Genomic DNA, 26,272 nt, shown 5'->3' on the forward strand with positions numbered 1-26,272 from the left:
AAGGAGGCGGAGCGGGGAGGAGCGGAGCGGAGCGGGTAGCGCCGAAGATGGCGGACGCCTTCGGGGACGAGCTCTTCAGCGTGTTCGAGGCGGAGCCGGCGGCCGCCAGGGGCAAGGCGGCGGCTGCTGAGGCCGCCAGGAGGACGGGGTGAGGGGGGCTGAGGGGGAGCCCGGGTGGCGGGGAGGGCGCCGTGAGGGGTTTTTGGGAAGGTGCCCGTGAAAGGCGAGCCTCGAGGTGTGTGTGTGTGTGTGTGTGTTCGCAGAAAGCGACCGGAGGAAGCGGCGCCAGGGAAGGCCAAAAGGGAGGCTGAGGGTGACGGGAGAGAAGATGCGGGCTCGGGGAAGAAACCCAAACTGGAGGATGTGGTATCGGAAGACACGAAGTAAGTACACGTGAGGGGATAAAAAACAGCGCGCCAGGCGTGCTGCTTAGCTGGATGTCACCTGCGAGTAGCCAACAGATGCACCCCGCCAGTGTTTCCGTATGGAGATGGGTTTGCCTGCTTATTTTAAACTACCTTTGCGTACGTGAGGATGTGCGGGTAGCACGGCTTCACCGGCGACGAGCTCTGGAGGAGGTTAAAATCTCACCGCAGACAGCAGCTAACCATCGCCCAGCGCTGGTGTGGTGCTGCTGCACGTGGGCGAGGGGCTGTTGGTGGCAGCCTGGTGCTGGTGGCAGGCATGCGGCGGGCCACAGGCAGTGAGGAGGCAGGCTGGCGGCGTGCCACCTCCCGGGAGGACACGGTCAGCCTCGGACACAGGAGCATGAATTTGACAAAAGGGACAGGAAAAAAGACTTCTGAGGCACGTAAGATTATAATTGCAGGGTGTATTTGTGATGGAAGTGTAGGCATGCTTTTAAATTTGGACACAAACGGAAGGTACCTGACGTGGAGAAGAGGGAAAGCTTGGATGTGTTGAAAGCTGGGGAGATAAGGCAACCAAAGGGCAGCCAGAGTGCTGGTTTTGTGCTTTAGGATCTGTGTACCTGTCTTTTCTTTCTAGAATTTCCTGACAGGTATTTTGAGGGGTTGTGAAAAAACAGACAGTGCAGGAGCTTTGTCAGCGTAGTCTATCCTAAGAGATTGTTTGAAACTTGGACGATGATGTGGGTTCAGAAGCAATTAGGCAAGTTCATGGAATAAAACTTCATCTGGAGCTACCAAGCATAGATGTGTACCTCCTAGTTCAAGGCATAAAAGACTCAACTGCAGAAATAAATACTGTGTGCTTGCTGAGTACTTGTACTTTTCTTTGGGTGACATATCACTTACTTCTGTCAGACAGAATTCATTGCTCTTATGTAGTCTTTTTTTTTTCAAGTTCAAGGTAAGATTTTCTGTGAGAACAGTCATGAGAAGACTTTTCAGAACTTTGCAATCATAGGGTACTTGTGCAGAAGCAAAGCAGAACAAGAGTTACCATTTTAAATCTTTTTTTTTTTTATGTGAGTGGTCTCAATAAAATGTGTACTTGCCCACTGTAGCTTCCTAAAGTATGCTAATACTGTGTGAGAAAACAACTGTTACGTGCTGTGAGATACTAGCTGCTTGTGGCCATGAGAGAAGTGTAAAGAAAAAGAGGGTTCTTGTCGTAAGACAGCTCCTTGGGTTGTTTCAGGCTGCTGTTGTTCAGTACCACAAATACAGGTCTTGAATTTTGCTTTTGTATACTGAGAAAAAAAAAATCCACATGTAACTGGCAAACTCCATATGAACATACTTTTATAAATGTGACCCTAGAGTAATTTTGTGATGCAAGTTTTTAAAATACTAAAAATCCTAAAGTAGTAGCTTTTTTTTTTTTTTTTTTGTAAGTACACTTACAAAATAGCAAAACGTTAACTTACAGATGTGCTTAGTACAGGTAGGCACCTCTACCAAATGTCCAGTTTAAATTTGCACATCATTTTTTAGGTGCTGCAGTTAAAGTAGAGGTGAAGTTTGACGTTTTCCATTTTATAAAGAAAACGGGATTCTTACATATATTCTTTGGCAATCCTAACTCATATTTTTTTAGTCTGGCAGACCTGATGCCTCACGTAAAGGTGCAAGCTGTGGAAACTGTTGAAGGTTGCACACATGAGGTGAGTACAGTGCAACTGAACGTGGGAAGTCTAGGTTTTTTGTAGAAGTACATGCACTACTGTTAGTATTATAATATTGTTTACCTTTATTAATATACTAATTATGTGTCATTTGATAGTATATTTAAGATTGAACAGGCCTATGCATAGTTTGACATATGCACCTGACACTGTCCATGCGCAAAATACACTTTAAAACTCAACAGGATATCTTACTAGAAGCAGTTTGCGTGATACTTGCAATAAAGTGAGTGGCTGTGGAAAACTCAATGATAATATTGATATATTTTTGTATTTGAAAAGTACTGAGCACATTCTGAGTGCTGTTCTTGTTATTGAAATAAGTCTGTACTCATGGTACAATGTTACTGTTCAGCAGTGCATGGAAGTATTTTTCTAATCTTTTTCAAGAAAGAAAGGCTTTCATGTCAAGCTGTTCAGTGTTTCAAAGGACATTTTGGTAAAATGGGAAAAGAGACTGTATGTGAGAGCAAGAAAATGAGAATTATCTATTTTCAGATTATGTTAATGGAAATGATACAATTATAAAATGAAAAATCAGAAGCATTAATGCTGATTTTTATTTTATTATGTTTAATCGTACTTCTTCTCAAGGTGATTGTTAAAAAGAGTTTCTATGAGTATTAAATATGTCAATTTTAACTTCCCTGTACTTACATGCTCAGTTTGTTTTTCCTTCTGTCTTAGAATCATAGAATAGTTTGGGTTGGAAGAGAATTTAAAGATCATCTAATTCCAACCCTCCTGCCATGGGCAGGGACACCTCCCACCAGCCCAGGTTTCCCAAAGCCCCATCCAGCCTGGCCTTAAGCACCTCCAGGGATGGGGCAGCCAGAGCTGCTCTGGGCAAAATGTGCCTGTGCTAGGGCCTCACCACCCTCTCTGAATGAAGAATTTCTTCTTTATATCTAATCTAAACCTATCCTCTTTTCGTTTCAAGCCATTACTCATTGTCCTATCACTACACTCCCTGACTTTCCTGTAATGCTTCCCCAGCTTTTCTGTAGGACCCTTTTAGGCACTGGAAGGCTGCTACAAGGTCTTCCTGGAGCCTTCTTTTCTCCAGGTTGAACAACCCCAACTCCCTCAGCCTGTCCTTGTAGGAGAGGTGCTCCAGCCCCTTGATCATTCTTGTGGCTCTCATCTGGACATGTTCTATCAGTTCCACATCTTTCTTGTGCTGGGGGCCCCAGAGCTGAATGCAGGGCTCCAGGCAGAGTCTCACAAGAGCAGAGCAGAGGGACACAATCCCCTCCGTCGCCCTGCTGGCCACACTGCTTTTGATGCAGCCCAGGATACAGTTGGCTTTCTGGTCTGCAAGCGCATGTTGCTGGCTCATGCTGAGCTTCTCATCAACCAGCACACCCAGGTCCTGCTCCTTAGGGCTGCTCTCAATCTGTTCTCTGCCCAGCCTGTATTTGCGCTTATCTGTCTTCCAGAACTAACCCATGCTAATTAGGGTCACATTAAAGGACCCTGTATGATGATGCATTTTTAGTACAGAAACTGTCTGTACAATTGATGTTACAGGTTTTAAAGCCAATGCATCTGCACAGACTTTGTTATGTAGAGATGTCTGATAGAGGTTTGTCATCACTTAGTAACTGAAGAGGGCTTAAATACTTAGTATGAATGAATATTAGATGTTAGTCAGGAACAGGAACTTAACCTCTATAAGCAGGTCCCTGGCAAGGGAGTGTGATCAATGTGAGCTGTGCAATTGCTTTTAACCTCCGTTGGCCAGAAATTGTGACTGCATCTTGGCCAGAAGAGTTTATGTTTTAAGTTAGGTAGTACCAGAAATATTTCACATCAGACAGCAAGAAGTGTCAGAGAAATGGGAAAAGGGGTACTGTGTCAGGAGGGTAAAGATAGTGAGAGAAAGGACACCTTGACACATGAGCTCATAGAACCAGGATAATAGAAAGTAATGTAAGTTTTCCTGCATTTTGCATTTCCTTCTTCAGCTTTTCGTAGCTTGATATGTCACTGGAATGGACACACAGAATTCTGCAATTGTTTTTGTTTAAAATATATTTTATAGGTTGCACTTCCAGCAAATGAAGAGTTCAAAGGTCTAAAGCCAAGAACTGGAAAACCTGCAAAAGTATGTGATAGATTCCGTTAATTTTTCTTCTTGCATATGCTTTAGTTAGTAGGTAAGGGTAGAGAGAGGAAAAGTGTTGTACTTTGCCAGTAAGACTTGACAAAGGTTTAAAAAGATGACCTGTCATAAGGAAGATTGATATTCGTATTTTAAATGTGGTAGAGTAAAATAAAGCGGTTGAATGGAGTGGAGAGGCTTTTGTGGTTTTGTTTCTACTCTACAACATTGGGCAAAGGCTTTGGTGCTGTGTGATAATTTCTGTCCTGACTTAGAAAATTAGAGAAAATCCAGTCGTCTGGGCCAGATTTTCACTCCATACAACAACAAGATATCAGCAAAGATCTTAGGTGTGTGCGTGTTAGATAATTTTATGTAAATAACAAGCCACTGCAAAATACTGGATTAAGGTTAATTGAAATTACAAATGTCTATGTGCATGATTTAATTTCTGCCTGTAATTTGCATGCTCGTTCAGTCAGAGAATAATCAATGTAGGTAGTAGTCTATGTTAAAAATATGTAATGTTTTTTTCTTTCTTTTTAGGAATATCCGTTTAGTCTCGATGCCTTTCAGAGAGAAGCAATTCTTTGTGTAGATAATAACCAGTCTGTGTTAGTGTCAGCTCATACATCAGCTGGTAAAACTGTATGTGCAGAGTAAGTAATTTTCTGACAGGTTCTTAATAAGAAAATGTGTGATGCTTTTACTGTCATTTTGTTGAACCATCAGTAGCTGTTGTGCATCAATTCCTAGATTAAACAGCTTGGAATTGAATTGACTGCACTAAAATATAAATAACTATTTCTTTCATCTAGCTGAGTGGGTATTGAAATGCTTGAGTAATGTTTAAGCTTTTATTTTATTTTTAAACAATCTGTCCTTATTGAGACGTTTTTCTACAGACTGAGAGAAAAATTTCTGCAATACAGATTTACATGAATTTAGAAAAAATACCTTTGTGTCCTAGCCCATTTTTGTAGCTAATGAAGAAGGCCATTTTTGTTTGTTTGTTTTTTAACTTTTATGTCAGAAGTATCAGTTTGATTTATTTAGCATCTTGGTGTTTATCAGGCAAGAAATGTTTAAACAAGCACATACATTTTTGCCAGGGTTTGGAGTGACTTTGCCAACCTGAGATGAGAAGTGAGATCTACATGAAAATATGTAACATGGGATCAGAGTAGTAGTTTGACACAAAGCATTTATGATTAGATTTTTAGTTATAATTAGATGTGTTCTGAAGTCCATCTACATCAGTTATTTTTTGGGCCATTTGTCACTCTCCAAAGAGACACAAGTAGTTAAGCTTAGACTGCACTGAACTTAAACAGATAAGAAGTGCTTTGTATCATTCTACTGGTGTTTTGAATTACTTTTCTTTTTTCAACAAAAAGGTAAGAGGAAAATAAATAGTTGTGTATATCTTCCTGGCAACTGTAATATGTTCAATGTTTGAATACAGGTATGCAATTGCCTTGGCTTTGAGGGAGAAACAGCGTGTGATATTTACGAGTCCAATTAAAGCTTTGAGTAATCAGAAGTACCGTGAGATGTATGAAGAGTTTCAGGATGTTGGTTTGATGACTGGGGATGTCACCATTAATCCTACAGCTTCTTGTCTGGTGATGACAACAGAGGTAAGATCAGACACAAGTTCTTGATCTATCTGTGGTTTTGTACCTTATGTTTGGAAAGGTCTGATACTAATAAAAATTATCATAAAAATCCCAGTTAGGGTAAAAAAAAAAAAAATTTGAAAGTTCATTATTTCTCCCTTGCGCTTGATTTAACTTCAGATTATTGAAAAAATAGGTAAATCTCTATAAATTCATGCTTTTGGAATCTCTGTCAGGAACTTTAAATCTCAATTTGTGACAGATCCTTTTTCTTTGTTTTCTAGATCCTGAGAAGTATGCTCTACAGAGGTTCTGAGGTTATGCGAGAAGTTGCGTGGGTTATTTTTGATGAAATCCACTACATGAGAGATTCAGGTAACTTTAATACAATTTTGCGTTTCATATCCATTTTTTTGAAGAGCAAAGATTGCTTCCTTTATTAAATCTCTATTTTCTCTTGAAATCAGATATCTTTGTGCATAAATCATACAGAATATGTTTTCTAGTGAATTTTGTGAAATAGCTATTGTGCATAGCAGTCTGCATTATCTTTGCTGAGACAAAAGCAACTTTGAGGACGTGTGTGTACTTATATATGAGGCATTTGTTAGTTTTTCTTTTATTTTGTCTTTAAGTATGCCGTTCTTTGGTTTCAGAGCTGAAAAACAGACTTGAATAACATTTCCCATATGATTTTTCCATTTTCAGAACGTGGTGTAGTTTGGGAAGAGACGATTATTTTGCTCCCTGACAATGTTCACTATGTATTCCTTTCCGCGACTATTCCAAATGCTCGTCAGTTTGCTGAATGGATCTGTCATCTTCACAAACAGGTAATTTTGATGTGAGAGGCCTCTATCTTTGTGATCTTGTGGCATAATACTGCATCTTTGTTTCGAAAAAAAAACCTAGACCTACAAGCCTCTCTTTATAATGTTATTATAGCTTCTAACTGATGGTGTAGATCACTCCTTTGATTGTACACTTAGCCTTTGTGTCTGTATGGATTGTTAGTTCTACATACAACTTTAACGTTTCTTTCTTTAATAGTTTATTTTTACCATTTATTTAGACACCAGCTTGATTTCAACAAACACTGAATTATGAAACACTGTGAAATTACTATGATCTTCAGAGGCAGGCCTTTCAGGACACAGAGGCTTCAAAGGGCCTGTTTGCAATCCGTAAACATTATATTCATCTCTGTTTCAACAAAGACAAACTTTTATTTCATTGTTTGCATTAAAATAGGTGTGTGATTGTCAGTGGGCTGCCAGCAGCATGACAAGCAGTTGTCAACCATTTTTATGAGCTTTCAGTTGTATCTTGGATATGCTTGCTAAGTTCACACTAATTTGTAATTATTTCTCTTCCTGTTTTCGTACTGTCCCCAGAGAGCAGAGCTCAGCGCCTGCCCCTCCGCTCCCCTCATGAGGGAGCTGCAGACCGCCATGAGGCCTCCCCTCAGCCTGCTCTGCTCGGGGCTGAACAATCCAAGCAACCTCAGCCACTCCTCATTCATCTTCTCTAGACCCTTTGACATGTTTGTAGCCCTCCTTTGGACTCTCTAGTAGTTTTAAGTCCTCCTTAAATTGTGGCACCCAGAACTGCACACAGTTGACTAGCATATCATGGTTCCTGAAACAGGCTGGAAGAGAGAGGCAAAGCTGAACTTCATGAGGCAGCCAGATTGAGGAGCTGGGTCCTGGAAGCAGGCAGGCAGGGCAGAAGGCGGCAGAGATTCACAGCATAGGTCCTTGGAACTGGCATGGAGAGCAGATGTCCCTCCTAGAGTGATTCCACAGCAGTGATTCTTATGATAATAGCCTTTTCTTAACAGAAGATCTTGTCTTGCAATGAATTCTTCAGTGTCTGGGTGTTTTTTGGCCCATGGACTACATTGTGCACAATTCCAGAAGATAATATTATCGCAGGCTGAAAGTAGGTGCCTTTTCCTGCTGCTCAGATCTTTTTCTTAGCTTCTGCTTGTTTTCTTCCTTATGTTTACAGCTTTTTTTTTTTATTATTATTTTTTACCAGCTGTCAAAGCTGCATGTCTTCTTTGACTAACCGTCAGTGGAGATCATAGTTCTGGGACCTCTTGTTTTCAAACTATGCCTGTATGCAGGGCCTTTGCTGTTATCCCAGGCTTAAACTGCACTTAGCAAGTATTGAGCTGTTTCACATAGAGGATTCTCATAATGAGCTTAAGGACAGGACCGCTGCCTTGCTCAGTTAGCATAGCACGGTTCATATGAGTGATATGTGCTGCTACTAGAACGCAAGAATGAAAAGTAAACCATAAATTCCTAGGAAATATATATACATGCAGCCAAAATGAGAAAAGAGGAATATGATGAATATGTCCTGTTCCAGAACCTTTCAGTTAATTTTTATTCTGTTTTTTTTTTTTTTCAGTGACAGTTTTGCAGCAAAGAATATATGAATTAGAATTGGGGAAGGAACTTCCACAAGAGGTTGCTCTGATTTTAAAAATAACCCCCAGCTTTGTTTCTCATGTGGCTTGTGATGAAAGGAGCATAGCATAAGAGATGTTTACTCAAACTTGGCACAAAGCTTTGACTTTGTTTTGCAGAGCACTTGACTGATCTTTTTTTTAAAGCAGATTTATATAAGATTTAATATTTTTAAGGAAGTGTTTCATTTATTTTTTTCTAAACAAGCGTTACTCACATGTTAAAACTTGTAATGTTTTAAAAAATATACAATGCCTTTTTTAGGTGGTGCAAGAAATACTGCAGGCTTTTTTACAAAATAGAAATTAATAGTTCTTCCTTTGGTTTTAAACGATATGAGGATATTTCAAGTCTGTTTAATAATATAAAAGAGACCATTACCTATCTTTGCTTTTTCTTTTTTATAAGAGATTGTTGTCAGCTTGTGTTACTCTGAAGGATTAGCAAGATTTCACATTTTTAAGCAACATCATTAGTACAAAATCCATATTCAGGGAAGAAAACTTAAATTTCTTTAAATCTTAGATTCTGGCTTTCAGAAGGATGTATTTTAAAACAAATGCGTTGGATTTTCCCTCAAGCCAGTATTTTTCCAGTTCATTTAGAAATATGAAATAACTTACGTATATGCTGTTCTTTTTTATAGCCCTGCCATGTGATTTACACAGACTATCGACCTACTCCACTGCAGCACTATATATTCCCAGCAGGAGGAGATGGATTGCGTCTTGTCGTTGATGAAAATGTAAGGCATAGTCAGTTAGTTTGAAATTTCTTTTTCCTCACATATCAGTAATGAGTTTCATCTTTTGCAGAACTTGGATTGACTATGCAAAGGATGTTTATGTTAAAATAAAATGAGGTACAAATGGGTAACGGTGATCTCTGAGATGTTGATTTTGGAGTCATATAGAAGACACTGATTTTATTCTCTAATGTCATGTACTCAGATGAGCAGTGCTTTGCTGAGATGTGTTAAGCACCCTCATCCTTGCTTTCTGAGGTTGCTGGTACTGTTTCTCACTTAATTTTCTTTTTTTTTTTTTTTTTTTTTAAAGGTAGCATTTAAACTTTCTTTGAGGGGGGCATAATGTTTTTGTGTCTTTAGGTGATTCAGAAGTAACAGTGTTTACAATTCATTATTGAATTACAGCTTATGCTGTAAACAGCAATATTGCACTTAATTGGGCAGAATATCTTTATGTAGACATTCCTGTAAGTCAGTTTCGCTATTGTGCCATTGTGTTGGGTTTACATGGCAAGGTTTTGGTAGCAGGGGGCTGCACAAGTGTCCTCTGAGAGCAGCACCCAGCAGCTGCTCTATGTCAGAGCAGAGCCAGCTCCAGAAAAGACCCACTGCTGGCCGAAGTTGAGCCAGTGATCAACACTGGTTGCACATCTGAGAGAGGATGCTTAACAAACAGAAAAAAATACTGCACAACAGCAGCTGGGAGAGTGAATAGTGAGAGCCAGTCATGCAGGCCTCAAGGTCAGTGCAGGAGGGCAGGAGGTGAGGTGCTGCAGGTACAGAACAGAAGTGCCCCTGCAGCCCATGGAGAGGAGCCCACGAAGAATGAGTTCACCTGAATTGCTCTGGGGGACGAGGTAGAGGAGAGTGTGTGGGGAGGGGAAGGGATTTTTAGTTAGCTTCTATTTTTTCACTGTTCTAGTCTGCTAGTGATAAGCAATAAATGATACTAAACTCCTAATGCTGAATCTTCGCCTGTGGTAATTGCTGAGTGATCTCCCTATCCTTATTTCAACCCTTGAGCCCTTTTTCATGGTATTTTTCCCCCTTTTACTTTGAGGAGTAAGAAAGTGGTGTGATGGAGATGTGTCTGTCAGTGTGAAACCACCACAGTCACTGAGCATGTCTAACTTAGTTGATGGTATAGTAGATAAAACAATAAACAATAACTTCAGAGACACAAATAAAATTCTGAGCTGCGACACTCAACCTAATAATGTCGTTTGTAAGCTTATGCATTGTTTTTTTGTCCTTCTGCATGTAAATGTGTGGTAATAGTACTGGATATGTAAATTAGTATGTATTTTTCAGTGGGCTATGTAAGAAGTAATTGTTTACAAAGCTTGTGTTTTATATCTAGGGAGACTTCAGAGAAGATAATTTTAACACAGCAATGCAAGTGCTTAGAGATGCAGGAGACTTAGCAAAAGGGGACCAGAAAGGCAGGAAAGGAGGAACAAAAGGTGAGTTTGAATCTCATTCTTATGTAACTTCTTGCATTATATAACCTTTCTTTTTTAAAAAAAAAAAAGTTGCACCTAAGTTGTGCTTCTATTTTAATTATTACTTAACAGAATAATTTTCTGCTAAAATAACTTTGAAATTCGTGTGATCTCTCTACAGGTCCTTCAAATGTTTTTAAGATTGTGAAGATGATCATGGAAAGGAATTTCCAACCTGTAATTATTTTCAGCTTCAGTAAAAAAGATTGTGAAGCCTATGCACTTCAGATGACAAAGTTAGACTTCAATACAGGTACTGATAAGTAACATATAGTTTTATTCAACAAAAATTGTAATTTGAAATGAAATATTATTCTGGGTAGTTATTTCATTTGAGTCCTTTTGTGTAAAAACAAATGTAAAATATTTACCACTTTTTGAATTGGTACTTATTTACCATTCCAGTACATCAGCCTATTTTCAGTAGGAAACTGTGGGTACACAGAGTATTTGATCATCACAATGTTTAACTGTTCCTCTATAATAAATTTTTCTTTCTCCAAAATCCTGTTCACCGTGATAATACCAGAAGAATTTATAGAAAAGTCCATCTAGAAATCTGAGCATTTTCTCCAAATTAAAACAGCTGTAAAACAAACCACTAGACTGTTCTTGCTCAACTGTTCAGTCCACTTTTCTTTCCTTACTTCATCTCCCATCTCATCAAAGAAAAACCGTAACAGTAAACAAAGAAGATTTTTTTTTTTTTCATTTTGGATTAAGACCAAGCTTGGAAAATGGGCTTAAGTTCCTGGCTTCCTGGAATGTTAAGAGTAGTAACAAAAGTAAGGGCTCTGTTATAAGTCAGAATACTATTTCTTGTTTGAGAACTCTTCAGGGTTCTTGCTTGCTCACTTGCTCCCCAGTCGTTGCATGCTCTGGTTCAGTGTATGGAAAGTGTGTAAGTATTAACGGAGAAGTGTGCAGATGGGCACTGTCAGATAGAAGACAAACGTGGAGGTTTATGAAATAGATAGAACATACATGAAGCTGAAAAATACCAAGCTTAATGGTAGCTGAAATTTTGATGATTATTACAGGTTTGTGCTATTCTTCCTCTTCCCTAAGCATACAGTCACTGTTAGGCTCTTTAAGGCCCACACTGATTGATTGTCTGACCACAGTGTAAGTGGTTTTGTGTAGATTTCACAGCCTTCTACACTATTTTAAAATTTTACAAACCTGAGAATGTAATAGCTTTATTTACACAAGTTATTACAAAATCTAAAAGGCTAATAAATTACAAATTGCCTTTTCAGATGAAGAGAAAAAGATGGTTGAAGAAGTATTCAATAATGCAATTGACTGTTTGTCAGATGAAGACAAAAAGCTTCCTCAGGTGAGTGTAGACTAAATGAGGGTAGCTACTGGTCTCTTGTTTTCTGCAGCTTTCGAGACTGGGGGTCGTGTGTAGTGGGTACAGAAATCATAAATTGGATGTTCTCATTGATCTTTCTGAGGTTTTCTGTCTCTTGCATTGTGAACAGGATTCAGTGACTAGGATTCCTTCTAGTTGTGATTCCAGCAAATCACATGTGATAAAATTAACCAGGGAGTTCCTACCCTGTATTTCTGTTTTTGTTTTTGTTTTTTTTTCCAAGTATGTTTTTAAGTACACATGAAAGCTTATACTGGGGCTAAAACTGTCTGGAAACAGTTCAAATGTGAATTCAGTATGCATTTTATCAGATACTGACTGCTGAGCCTTTCAAAAATTGCAGTGATCCTTCTGCATTGTAATTTAATCTGCAATCACTAAGTATAGTAACTTCATCTTTACAGTAGAAAAATACAGTCTCCTAAATGAACAGAATATTATGGCATTCAGTACGTCTGAAAACGGTAGTTTCTTCTGCACCCCTCCCCATTACTTGCATCCATCAATCATTACTATAGCAATCTTTATTATGAGCATGGCAATTCCTCCTTGAAGAAAACAACCACTTAATTTTTGGCTGTGCCTGCTCTCTTCAGATTCAAAATGTCTGTTCTGTTTTTGAACTTGAGAAGAACTGACAATAGGAAACCAATGTATAAGGTTTCAAGTGTACTGAAAAAGCAGCACATATAACAGAGGGATTATACCTGTATGATCTGTTTTGGTCTCTCTAGGCATTGACATCTGAAAAGCATATTCTCAGAATTAGGTGCGAGGTGATAACCAAATGTTCATAGTTACATTGTTAATGACAATCTTACCTTTGTCTCTGTTTTTCCTTTGTTGAAGATAAAACTTACATAGCTATCTTAAAGTGTAAAGTTTTTAGAAATACAGAGATTAATTCCATCATTGGCAGCACCAAGTTCCCTTTGCAGCATTCGTAGGTGCTCAATTCACTGTTACTACACAGATCAATAAATGAAATCACTGCATTCAATACAATATCAATACAAAATACACATGCAAATCACTGGAAAAAAAAATATAGAGAGAGAGAGATTAATTTAAATATTAACTGCATTCGCAAATTAGCATGTAGCTTCACAATAGGCCTAACCCTACTGCTGAAAAAGTTGGTTGTTGGCTTTACCGTTCTTACCATTCCTAGTTTTAGTAGAAAGTAATACTGAAGTGGCATATTTTTACTTGATTTGTCTAGGATAGAGTTAATTTTCTTCCTAGTAGGTGGCATGATGCGGTGGTTTGAATTTAGAATAACGCTGATACCACACTGATGTCTTAGCTGTTGCAGAGCAGGACTTACACGAAGTCCAGAATTTTTCAGCTTCTCACACTGCCCTGCAGCAAGAGGCTGGGGGTGCACCAGGAGCTGGGAGGGGACACAGCCAGGACAGCTGGCCTAGGCGAGCCAAAGGGGTGTCCCACACCGTGTGGTGTTATGCTGAACATCTAATATGCGGTGGCTGGCTGTAGTGGGCTTTTACCCGTGAGCTTTTACTTCTTTTTCCCTTCGATTCTCTCCCCCATCCCACTGTGGCGGGGGATGGTGGGAATAAGCGAATGGCATTGTGGTGTTGAGCTGCCTGCTGGTTTAAACCACAACATTACTGTAATCCACCATTTCCTGATTATAAATACATGTATGCTAAGAGCAGAGGTTTTATATTTCTGGAAAGAATATTAAAATTTCTTTACTGGTCTTGTGTTTCTTCCCAGGTTGAGCATGTACTTCCTCTTCTGAAGCGTGGAATTGGTATCCATCACGGCGGTCTGCTTCCTATCTTGAAAGAAACTATAGAAATTCTTTTCTCTGAGGGCCTAATAAAGGTATAGTTTTGTGTTCACATTTGGGTTTTAATCTGTTCTGAATACGCTGTCAGTAATCCTGACAAACCGAATGAGTTTATCTTAGCTCAGAAGGCGTTCTAGGATATAGTGAAGATCTGCTTCTTGGGTGAAAAAGGGGAAAGAAAGACTTACTGCAAATGCCATTCTGAAAAATGCTTTGGGGTTTGAGTGTACTTCTATTCAGGATTAGTATTTACCAAAAGCTTTTTTAAAACATTGTATAGACTAGTAAGTAGGCAGTCATAAAAAGAACTACGTACATATAAGGGGCAGGGTTCTGTTTTGTGGATCTAGATACTGGGTTCTGCAAATGCGTACATCCCCTCTGGAGGTCTTTAAGTCTTCCAGTGACACAGGTTATTTGATGTAATTAGTTGCAGCTCCCTTTCCCTGAGAAGCGTGTGTGCATAATTATCTCCATCTTTATATGGGAAAAAAAAAAACTCTTGAAGCTGTTTTTTACCACGTAGTCTAAAATGTGTTGCCTTAAATATCTTATGATAGTACATAATCACAGCTCTAGTTTTAAGTGTTCAGATTTTATTTGGAAGTATTAAAACTTATATTGTGCAATTTCAAAATTTTCAACTGTTGTATGATATATGGTTATGAAAAAGCAGACTCGAGGGGCAAAAGTGTTTTCTGAAATCTTGCAAGTGCTTCTAGCATTTATTGCATTTGCAGGGCTTGTGTTTACTTCTGGCACATGGTCCCATATGACTAACCTTGTTTTCCTAGAAGAAATGAGGGGAGGGGGAAAGAATGGTTTTGTTCCAGTTTTTAAACATTTAATGTGCCTGTGTTGTTATGTTGACAGTACATAAGTAGTAAAATCTGGAGTTTTGTGCAATCTTTGACTATGTATGTGTTTTCTTAGTCTTTGTTTTTGCTTGCTTAACTTTAGTCTGTTTATTTAGGCCTTATTTGCAACAGAGACTTTTGCTATGGGAATTAATATGCCAGCCAGGACTGTGCTGTTTACGAGTGCCTGCAAGTTTGATGGGAAAGATTTCCGATGGGTATGTGAAAAAGAGGTTGTGCGTGGGAATGACTCAATTACATTATTTAAACTCTTACTAAGATAAGATTTACTGTTGACATATGCACTTCGGTGTCATAGAAAATATTTTTTTCTTTCAAAAAATCTTTCTGGTTGTTTACTAATCAATTTATAATTAGCCTACAAATTCCAAAGACAAGATTCCTCAGAGTATGCATGAAATTATTTAATAGTGGGTTTACATGGCAAGGGGGCTGCAGGGATAGTGAAAAGAATCCAGCAGCTGCCCCACATTAGATAAAGGCCAGCTTCAATTAGCTCTGAAGGGACCTGCTGCTGCCCAGAGCCAAGCCAGTAAGAGATGCTGTTTGCTCCTCTGTGAGAGCAGATTGAAGAAAGGGAAAAAATCTGCACAACAGCAGCTGGGAGAGTGAGGAGCGGGAACCAGCAGGACGGCTGGAGATGGGCACGCAACAGAAGGCACAGCAGAGAGTGACCGTGAAGGAGCAGCAGAGAAGCATCAGGGACTGACCGCAGCCCCTGTTCCTCGTTCCCTTGCACTGCTTGGGGAGGGGAGATAGAAGAGGGTGGATGGTGGGAAGGCGTTTTTAGTTTGAATTTTTAGTTTCTCACTGCTCTAGCTTGTTAGTAATGGGTAATAAAATAAATTAATCTCCCTACCATGGATCTGTTTTGACCGTGATGATAATTGGTGAGTGATCTCCCTGTTCTTATCTCAACCCGTGAGCCCTTTCCATTGCATTTTCTCCTCTTTTCCCTTTGAGGAGGGAAGTGGGAGAGTAGTTGTGGAGTTCAGCATCCCATATGGGTAAAAACACTACAGATAGATACAGCAAAAGGGCATCAAACAGGTTAGTGCTGAATAAGCCTAAGTGCTGATTAGCCTAAGACTTCTTGCAGTTTGTCCTGAACTGTGAGACCAAGTATTTTCTTTCATGTCAGAGGGATCTGGAGAATAAGTGGGCTCAGTACTCTCATGATGATCACCAAATTGAGGTTTTGACACACCTGAGAGAAGAGATGATCTACTTCAGGAGAATATTGATTGTTCTGTTATAGCAGAGTATTTTGGGTAGCCCATGGAATGACAGGGATGTGAGAAGGAAGGGTTGGGTTCTTAAATAGTTGGAACATAAACAATTTAAACATTTTTAAATGTTAAAACAAGATCTGTAATTCACATGTAAATAATAATAAGGGTGTACAAATCATCACAAAAGCTTTATAAGTGTTGATTCCTCTTTCAGAGATGGGAAAATAAGGTAAATGGGACATGTAACAACATATGTTTTGCAACAAACATCGCTTCAATCTCAGTTTGGGCTGTTCAGCTTCACAAGTCATTCAGTCTGATTGGATGTCCTTAAGAAATATGAAAGAAAGAATTAGCTACCTTTTTGGTATCAGCTATGTGGAACTCCTGCTTTTAAATTGACATAGTTTTTGTGACTGGATGTTGCAGATGCAATATATTGTAATGATCTCCACCATGCACTTCAAACTTAAGATTTACAAGTGTGAGACATGAGTAAAAAGGGGTTAGCACGTATTGAGATGGTGTTAGGGAAATCACTGTAGTAATGTATCAATAAATGTAGCTATGAAAGCACTGGTTAAATCATCCTTTTGACAAAGAGTATTCATAAGCATGGATTTTTATGTTAGATCCTTAGTGATCAATTATAATGAATTTGATCTGTTATGACTGTGTTTTATACAACTCTTCTGTTAATTTTTATAGGTCATGATCATGTACTATATAATCATAAATGGCACTTCATAAGTTCTTGCTGTCTTTCTAGTGTTTGTTACATTTTTCCCTTTTATCTTAGATATCCTCTGGTGAATACATTCAAATGTCAGGTCGTGCAGGACGCCGAGGTATGGATGACAGAGGAATAGTAATTCTCATGGTGGATGAAAAAATGAGTCCAACAATTGGCAAACAGCTTTTGAAGGTAAGAGAGAGAGAAAAGCTGTTTTGTTGCTTTTTCTTTTGTTTTGCTTCCAGTTTCTCAGGGATCTCAGTCAGAAGAGCCAGAATTTTATCCTCTTTCTTTAATGATGCTCTAATACTACAGTGATCTGTTTGTTCCTTGCTGATGGCAGTCAATTCAAGAATATTGGTGCATAAGAAAAGTTTTGCTGAGCTCTCACAAGGGTAATTAAAATGTTGGTTCTGTGGTAAAATAAAGGCTTGTTAATGGTCTTTTCAATGTAATAGACTGAAAAATGAGGTTCAGTAAGATAACTCAAAAAACAAGATTACCGTCAATGACCTAAAAATGACTGGAGAAATTCATAGGGCCTGCAGGAAAATTTTAGAAGTTTGTGAATCAAAAGTGTCCAAAACTACTCTTGTGGTTGAAATCAGTATTAGATTATAGGACTTCCCCAAACTATAATGGAAGTTGTTACAGAGTATTATGATCTTTTTTCTTTATACTTCAAATATGAGACATTGCACTCATTGTCGCTTTTATTTAAATTCTGTGGCAAAAAATATCATATTGATGCAAAATACTGTACTGTGTGCATAGACCATCTCAGGCTGCTTACAATCATTATGAAAATATCTAAAAAACTGAACACTTGAGGGACTGCTCAATACATTACTCAGTAGCTTGTACCATTGGTAAAAAAAAATAGTAGGTCATTTGTGGTCAAACTGCATTTATAATATTTTTAGGGTTTGCATAATTTGTGGGAATCATTTTAAAGTCAGTATCAGGATATGTTAATAAAAATACGTATTTGCAGGTCTTGTGGCAAAAAAATCAGGAGCCGGTGTTTCTCTGTTTTGTTAAGATAAATTTAAGGAGGAAAAATATGTACATGGCTGCAGTTACTTACTGTCCGTGCTATTTGTTCACTCATAATAGACCTGTGCGTTAGATCCATCTTATACGCAAACAGTGTTTGCCATCTTGAAGTCAAAGTTTTCATGAATTTTTGCTAGTAAAAAGAAATTTGAAAAATGCTGGAGCTCGTTTAACAGCAGGAGATACAAAATGAGAGAACAAAAAAAGGCTTGTTTTGAAGTCTTAATTTTGTGTACTTCTAATCTCTATTTCTATAAAGAATATTTTTTTTAAGTTAATTTATTTGAAATGAATATAAATAGTTTAAGAAAAGCGAATATTTCATTTTTTTGTCTCAACCATTTAAAAGGTATTTTTGCATTTGTATTTTCACTAGTTTGAGAATCGTAGGACTCGATCTGCATGAATTAAGACAGAAGAGGGAAATAATAAATCACTTATATTTTTTGGATATCAGTCCAGCGGAGGGCCACAAAGATGATACGGGGCCTGGAGCATCTTCCCTATGAGGAAAGGCTGAGAGACCTGGGTCTGTTCAGCCTGGAGAAGAGAAGACTGAGAGGGGATCTCATCAATGTGTATAAACACCTGAGGGGTGGGAGACAGAGGGATTTGGCCAACCTCTTTTCAGTGGTTTGTGGGGACAGGGCAAGGGGCAATGGCCTCAAGATGGATCACGGGAAGTTCTGCACCAACATGTGAAAGAACTTCTTCATGGTGAGGGTGACGGAGCACTGGGACAGGCTACCCAGGGAGGTTGTGGAGTCTCCTTCTCTGGAGATATTCAAGGCCTGTCTGGACGCCTACCTGGGCAGCCTGCTCTAAGGAACCTGCTTTGGCAGGGGGGTTGGACCAAAATGATCTCTTGAGGTCCCTTCTAACCCCTACAGTTCCGTGGTTCTGTGATCTATATTTTTTGTCTAGATTTTGAGGGGAAAGTAAAGAATATTTCCTTCATGGAAACTGTAAGCCCTTTGTTTTTTCTTTTGAAATATAAGGAAACAAAAAGGAAAGAATAATGGAAACCTTTTAATTTTTTGTTATTTCTTGTTTCTTCTCCACTGATCTAAATAAGTTAATGTATTTAATTAATTTGTCACACTACTTTACTGGGGAGCAAGGACTGAATTTAAGATTTCTTTTAAGAAGATTGGAAAGGACTCTAATGAAAATATTTATGCTTCTGAAGCTTCTCTAGCTATTCAGCCAGTTGCTGAAAAGGCAGTAAACAGAATCATTTATGAGATGAACAGTATAATATAAAAATACTAATTTTCCTTTTTAAATACAAAACATTTAGAGGATATTTCATGTGAAAATAGGCCAAGAATGCATGCAAACCAATGACTCTTCACAGTCTGTACTCATCCTTAAGTGTGTTTAAATTAGACTTCAGTTGCTGACTGACAGTGTTTATCTGTGGCAAGACCATGATTGTGTCTTGTGGTAGTATTCTGCTGCCACATCAAGTATTGGCTTTGCTCCAGGACAAGCTAACAATTTATAGGGAAAATTCAAAAGAAATAATTTTAAGAACCGTATTGGGAATAATAGGACACTTCTTATGTAAGGATACTTACATTGTAGCTCTTCAAACCTCATGCAGGTCTGATCCAAAGCATTTCATGAACACTGGAGTGAAACATCTAAGAAATGCTGTGATCAGCTGCCTGGCAGTGTGATCAGTGAAGTGAGGGCTTTGTATACGTCTCAGTACCAGCAGTGATACTGCAGCTGTGCTTGTTGGCTATGACACTGTTTATTGCGACATTGTGTACAGTACTTCAAACTTAAAATTCAAAGTTCACATCTTAAATGGAGTTCTTATGTGGGATATTTGTAAATATTTCTTAAACTCAGTGACATGCATTTGTCTTCTGCAGTGTATCTAGGTTTTCTGTTTACCCTTAGCATTTGTTTGACTGCTGCATATTTAGTAAACTGGTGACTTGCATAAATCTATGAATTTATAAAAACTGAATGCTTATAATACTGTTAGCTTCCTGAAGACAATAAATTAAAGTCTTACATTTGCATGTAAAGAAATATTTTATAAGAATTGGCTGGGGTGAGGGGGAATTTTAAACTGCATCACATTAGTTTAGGTGGGAAGTGAAAAGCTTCTCCTGGACGCTAGATGGCCTTTGAAACTGGAGCAGCATGTCTCTAGTTGGCCACATTACAAAGCAAGTATTCTTACAGAGACAATTGGGATGCTGAACAGTGGTAATCTGTTATCTCTCTAAAAGTCGAAAATCTTAAGCTAATTATATTATGGAAATGAATAATTTTATAATGAAAGAAAACATGCTAGTGAAGTATGTTTTAGAGACTTGCATTTGAGTGTATCAGTGCTTTACATTTTACTTACTCCTTCACAGGAGAAGTTAGATGGGACTGAAAAATTGAAAGAAAACATTCATCTAGCCAGATAAAATATACAATATTATGCTTTCCTTGTCACTTGCACATGTAACATAAATAGCCCCAATGCCAAGCTGCAGGAGGTATTCCACTACCTACATCTGGCTCCTTGGCAGGGCCTTCATTTATAGAGCTGGGATTGCTGTGGTTATTTGGCCTGTATGCTGCTGTTAGAAATCTGTCTGGTCTTTTTGTGCTTTATTTTGATTCTTAGGTTTTATTATAATAGCCAAATGGGTATGATAGGAATTCAGGGAGTTTAATATGTTTCATTTACCATCCTGCCTGTCGTATGACCATGATGCAGTTACATGTTGGAAAGTTCCTTAATTTTGCAAGCACGTGAATTGTCATTCCATAATAATTGAGGCAGCATCATTAGGCTTTATGTTCTCATTGTTTGTTCTGTACCACGTATAGCTCAGTTCCTTTCAGATTCCAAGTTACAAGGAAAATTATGTTCAATGTGCAAAGCAATATTTACATAAAAATAAGGAGATTTGTAGTGATCAGGAATAAATGTATGAATGGAAATGGTGAGGAGGTGATGTGGAGTTTCAAATATTAGAAAGTTTCTGGAATACAAGTGATCTGATGAATTTTGGAGTGTTACTAGTTTTACAAAGCAAAGCTACCTGTCTGCAGAAAGGGTTAAAAAGCTTTTGCCACCAGTGTCATTTTATGTGGATTTTTAACTTCAGAAAGTGTAGCAAACAACTATAACTCTTCTGTGAGTTGTGAGGTAATCTGAAATTACAAGATACTGTAAAGACTATGATAAATTGGAATTAGACAAAAACAGTAGCTAATGTATGGGAAAGAAAAAAACTTACGCATTAGTAATTCATGTAGTCTTTGTGTTGTTTTTTTTTTGTTGTTGTTGTTGTTTCTTCTTTGGGCTCATATGGTGTTGACCAGGGGAATTTTAGGCTGGATGTTAGGAAGAACTTCTTTACCGAAAGGGTTGTGAGGCATTGGAACAGGCTGCCCAGGGAAGTGGTGGAGTCACCATCCCTGGAAGTCTTCAAAAGACGTTTAGATGTAGAGCTTAGGGATATGGTTTAGTGGGGACTGTTAGTGTTAGGTCAGAGGGTGGACTCGATGATCTTGAGGTCTCTTCCAACCTAGAAATTCTGTGATTCTGTGACTGATAGGCCATGCAGCTGCTCCTATATTCTGTGCTCTGTTTTAAAATAAACAAGTGTATGTACTTAGTTGGGTTGAAAAATAGTAAAATTTCAAAAATTGCCTAGTGCGAAAGTATGGATTCTATTGTTTGAGGGGGTTGTTTTTTCTTACTGTTCCGTTGTTGTTAGAGAAATTTAGGGCAGTCCTAAACTGTCGTTCATCTTTGTTAGTGCTTTAAATTATCCATACACATTAGCATTATGCTGGTTTTGTTCAGGTGACCTCTTTTGAGCAACATACAGAAAACCTTTCTAACGAGTGGGAGTTTTTTCAGCTGGTAAGATTTACTCAATTGCAGTGAGTTTTCACTTTGCATTTATTAGCTGTACCAACTTTTTGCTGTATGATCAGGCAGTGAGCCCAGAATTAAAGCATCAGACAAGGTCCTTTTTGGAAGTGAAATGCTTAGCACTGTCTAAAGTGAAGAAGTTGAGGTTGGTAGCTGTGCATGGTTGCCTCTGAAGGCAGACGGAGCGCTGTGGACAGTCTCTATCAGGAGGCTCAGGGTACAGTCAAATACAGGCAGGAACCTATGTCTGAGCAGTTGTTTAAGTGCAGCATTCAGCAAAATCACAGCACACGCTTGGTTGGTGAGAGAAGGATATCCTGATAGCAGAATGTGTGAATAATGTCTCGGGGCAAAATGCGGTGGCCTGTATTGAAATTGGGATAGAATGATAAAGCTTACTAATATGTTTTTTTTTTTTTTTTGAAAAAGATTGCACAGAATCTTTAGTACTGCTGGCAAAAATAAATAAAAGGCAGCAGGTTAAGCACTCCAGTCAGACTGTCATTGCATCAACATACATTGCTTTGGCTAGTATCAGCTTAATGCTTCATCTTAAGTATAGTATTTTACTTTGATTTGACTTAAAGGTTACTGGGCAAGAGGCACAGTCCAGGGGATGCATCAGGATTTGAAAAACTTAATGAAGCTTAGTTTGGAAGAGAAATAGACTTCAGCTGGGGGTTGGCACTAACACTTGTTGGAAAAGCCATTGCAAAATCTGAAGAAATACGTTGTCACTGGTACTATAAGGACAGTGTAAATTGGTTTGTAATCCAGAGTTATGGCATAGATGAGGATCTCAATGAAACAAACAGTTTTTGGATACTTTATCAAAATTTAGTTAAAAATAATTTTAATATGTTTCTATGATTATTTTGCATTTTAAACTGGCAAACTCATCTTGTTCTTACAAAGCTTGGACTGCAGAAATTTTCCAGGCTTCAATTCAGGAAGATACTTAACATCCAACATTAATTTAAAGTCTGCTTAAAGTCAACAAGACTTCATTGTGAAATTGTGGAGGCATTCAGCTGTTTGAAGGCAGACAGATTTTCAAATGCCATCCTGAACAGGCTCATGATTTTTTAGACAGCTAATACTAGCCAGCAGATAGAATTGAAAAGCAAGTAGATCTTCCTGAGATTTGCAACCAAAATGTGGCAAGATGGGTTACATCAGATGGCACGTAAATGGTTAGTCACTCTTGGACTTCATTTCAGGCTTTTTCTGGATCCAGGAGGATTAAGCTAACTGGTATTATTTATTAATTGTGGTTGCTTGCATGTTAATACCACAAGTTACTTGAAGTTTTATTAGACCTGTCTGTGGAAAGCAGCTTTTCCCCCAGCTGACTGTACTGGGTTTACGTGGCAAGGTTTTGGTAGCAGGGGGGCTGCAGGGGTGGCCTCTGTGAGCAGAGCCCAGCAGCTGCCCCATGTCAGAGCAGAGCCAGCTCCAGATCCTCCAAAAGGGACCCACTGATGGCCAGACACCAGCCAGGGAATGAGGCTGGTTGGGCCACTGGGAGAGCAGATTGAAGAAAAGGAAAAAGCAAACAAAACAAAAACCCTGCTGTGCAACAGCAGCTGGGAGAGAGCGGTGAGAAGCAGCCCTGCAGCCCCCAGGTGAGTGCAGGAGGAGGGCAGGAGGTGCTGCAGGCAGGCAGCAGCAGTTCCCCTGCGGGCTGTGCAGGGAGAGGCCCCTGGTGGAGCAGGCTGTCCCCCTGCAGCCCATGGGTCCCACATGGAGCAGATCTCCACGCTGCAGCCCCCCCATGGGTGGAGGAGCCCCCGGTGGAGCAGGTGGATGTGGCCTGGAGGAGGCTGCGGCCCATGGAGAGCCCCCGCAGGAGCAGGCCCCAGGCCGGAGCTGCAGCCCGTGGAGAGGAGCCCACGCAGGAGCAGGGGGTCTGGGGGGAGCTGCCCCCACCCGTGGGGGACCCGTGCTGGAGCAGTTTGCTCCTGGGGGATGGATGGACCCCGTGGGACGGAGCCGTGTGGGAGCAGTGCTTGAAGAGCTGCTGCCTGTGGGAGGGAAAAGAGGGTAGTTGGGGGGAAGGTGTTTTTAGTTTGCTCCTACTTTTTCACTGCTCTAGCCTGATAGTGATAAGCAATAAATTATATTAATCTCGTTATTTCAAGTTTTTTTTTACCCATGACAATAATTATTGAGTGAGTCCTTATCTCAGCCCTTGATCCACTTTTCAACATACTTTCTCCCCCTTTCCATTCGAGGAGGGGGAGTGAGAGAGCAGTTGTGGTGGAGTTCAACTGCCCAGCTGGGTAAAACCACCCACAGTGACATATTTTGGAAATTTGCTTTTACTTTAGTAAACTCGTCACTGCAGTGTTACAAATTTAACTACATTTCAAATTATTAAGCTAGACTTTTTGCTTTGACTTTGCCTTATGCTTAAAACAAGATATGTGAGATATGACGAACAGACAAGATTCCCTGAACATGTTTTTATGCTATTTTTTTTGTTAGAAATTTACATCCTTTGTTAAGGCACACTTTAAATCAAAAATGTACTGTGTATTTACTGACCTGATAGTAGTCTGTAGTAGCGAATCTGAAACCAGTGTTTTGAGTAACTAAACTAGCTTCTGAGTGTAGATACGGATACTATTTGCTGTTTTCCATTTCAGCTTCCTTTGAATACATTCAGCTTGGATGGAACAAAATTACTCAGACATTATGCAAATACAGTTAGTATTACCAAGCCAGATCCAAAAGAATTGGTGCTGAACACATCAAATGACTATGCCTCTCCACTCCCAGCTCCCCCAGTTTGTTTGTATTCTGGGCAGAACAATTAATGATCCTTTATAGAGAGGGTCAATATTTAAATTTTTCAAGTTATAGTAAAATATTTGTATAAAATACTTGTAGTTATAAATATTTGCTTGAAAGTTTAAATACTACTTTGTTAAATAAGGATGGTTTGGTACAAGTGCATAGGATTATTATTTTTTTTTTTTTCTGTGACAAGTTCAGAATGGTGATAAAATGTGGAGTGGAAGAACAGAATTTGGAGTGACCAGCCTGAGGTAAAACAAAGGATATGACGGCAAGAGTTACTGTCTTAGTGAAAGTAAATGACTGAAATGTCGAGTCATTCAGAACTAGTTTTCGATGGTTGCATGTAAGAGAAATCAAGATACATTGCATGGAAGAGAAACCAAGATAGGGTCTTGGGTTTTTTAAGTCTCTTGTTAGAACTGAAATTTTTGTGGAACCAAAATCTGGGTGTTTTTCATCAGCAAAGCCTGCAGAAAGCAGTCATTTGCCACCCGTAGTGGCTTCTGTTTGTGTTGGTGTAACTGTTTTTGAGACAAAGCGGTGAGCCAGATTGGTAATAAATGTGTGCTTAAAATAGCTGCTTAGTATTGTTTATTAAAAAATAACCCTGCAGGAGGGGGTTTTATAGTTCTTGCAGTCCTGCTAATGTAGCTCAGGACTATCTTGGTATCAGTATAACTACAGAGTCTTTTTTGGTATCTCTGAGAGATCTGTTTATGCAAACGGTACCTACATAACTGATATGTGGAAAAAAGTGCACTGATAGTATTTCTCGTAAAGATACTTGTCTTACAGATGTATCAAGCTGCCACTTGTGTCTTTAATGAAATCTTTCTTATTGTGTTATTTGCTCTCTTTGTAAAGCTGTTCTTTATTTCTTTATTGGAAACTAAATCATTCAGCTTGTTTCTAGAAATTTTGATGAGCAAATTAAATTATCAGTTGGACAAATGGCCTAAAATATGATCTGTGTAATTATGAAAGACACTTTTTTTGTTGCTTAAAAGAAACTGTTTGTGTATATATAGAGAGGGTGTTGCCTCTTTCATCTTTGTTAGCTCTCAGTGTCCCCGTAAGTTAGGTTCAGACAGTATTTGCCATCGTACATTCCCTGTGAAAGCTTTGCACATGTTTTCCGTGAGAGACTGGAGAGCAAGAAAGTGCTATGTAAAATTTGTTTCTGTCTCTGCATGGGAACAATTTTGAAAGCGTAAATATTTTTACCCACTATGAGAGAGAACAGAGAGAGTAACCCTTACCAAATGTAAGTCTCGCTCAACACTACGTGCCATGATGCAGCAACGACAGCCTCGCATCTCCAGTTAGGCAAGGTTTCCTATTTTTAACAGCAACAGGGGAAAAAAAAAATCTGAAAAAGCTGTGAATATCAAATCCAGACACTAGTCTGCCTCCTCCCCAATTGTTTTATGTTTCTAATTGATGTGGGCAAGAAATAGTAGGGCTAGTAAATGCTCAGTGGCCTGCTTGATGATTCAATTCAGAGATTCCCTTCTGCCATCATTGACAGATAAAGAAGGCACAGCGTATAGCTGCTGTAATTTTCAGTTAATTCTTGACTAAATTATTTCTGTAGTGAATTGTTTATGCCAGTGTTCTTGGCTTTTAAAATTATTATCTGAAACCTATCGTTCTGTTCCGATCCAAATCTTAAAAGGGTGCTCATGTTAAGTTGACTTCAGACTTCTGAAATGGGGTGATTGCAAGAACACCAAGTAGGTCATTAATTTGTGAGAACTGCACTTTGTGTATCCAGGCTGTTCTCATCTGGAGAGATAAAAATCATTCCAAAATCATTCCTCTGTCTGCCCTCTCCTCCCCCCTTTTTTTTTAATTATTCAGAAATAAATCTGTTGTTACTGCCTGTTGAAGGCTCGAAGCAGTGGACCGTTCTCTTT

At 39.0% G+C, this 26,272-nt stretch overlaps 1 protein-coding gene across 1 annotated transcript in view; it reads left to right on the plus strand.

Moving 5' to 3' along the window:
• Positions 1–5: 5 nt before the first annotated feature.
• MTREX (Mtr4 exosome RNA helicase) overlaps positions 6–26,272 on the plus strand; it is a 46,988-nt gene continuing 20,721 nt past the window's right edge. Inside the window, exons 1-15 of the mRNA XM_084505097.1 lie at positions 6–148; positions 264–383; positions 2,023–2,089; positions 4,155–4,217; positions 4,761–4,873; positions 5,680–5,854; positions 6,118–6,208; positions 6,542–6,666; positions 8,957–9,055; positions 10,419–10,521; positions 10,682–10,813; positions 11,820–11,899; positions 13,679–13,789; positions 14,728–14,829; positions 16,664–16,789. Of these exons, the coding sequence (XP_084361223.1) occupies positions 48–148; positions 264–383; positions 2,023–2,089; positions 4,155–4,217; positions 4,761–4,873; positions 5,680–5,854; positions 6,118–6,208; positions 6,542–6,666; positions 8,957–9,055; positions 10,419–10,521; positions 10,682–10,813; positions 11,820–11,899; positions 13,679–13,789; positions 14,728–14,829; positions 16,664–16,789 (1,608 nt within the window). The 5' untranslated portion in view covers positions 6–47. The remainder of the gene's footprint in view (positions 149–263; positions 384–2,022; positions 2,090–4,154; positions 4,218–4,760; positions 4,874–5,679; positions 5,855–6,117; positions 6,209–6,541; positions 6,667–8,956; positions 9,056–10,418; positions 10,522–10,681; positions 10,814–11,819; positions 11,900–13,678; positions 13,790–14,727; positions 14,830–16,663; positions 16,790–26,272) is intronic.

Source organism: Aythya ferina (assembly GCF_964211825.1).
Source record: "Aythya ferina genome assembly, chromosome: Z".
In the NCBI taxonomy this organism is placed as follows: Eukaryota; Metazoa; Chordata; class Aves; order Anseriformes; family Anatidae; genus Aythya; species Aythya ferina.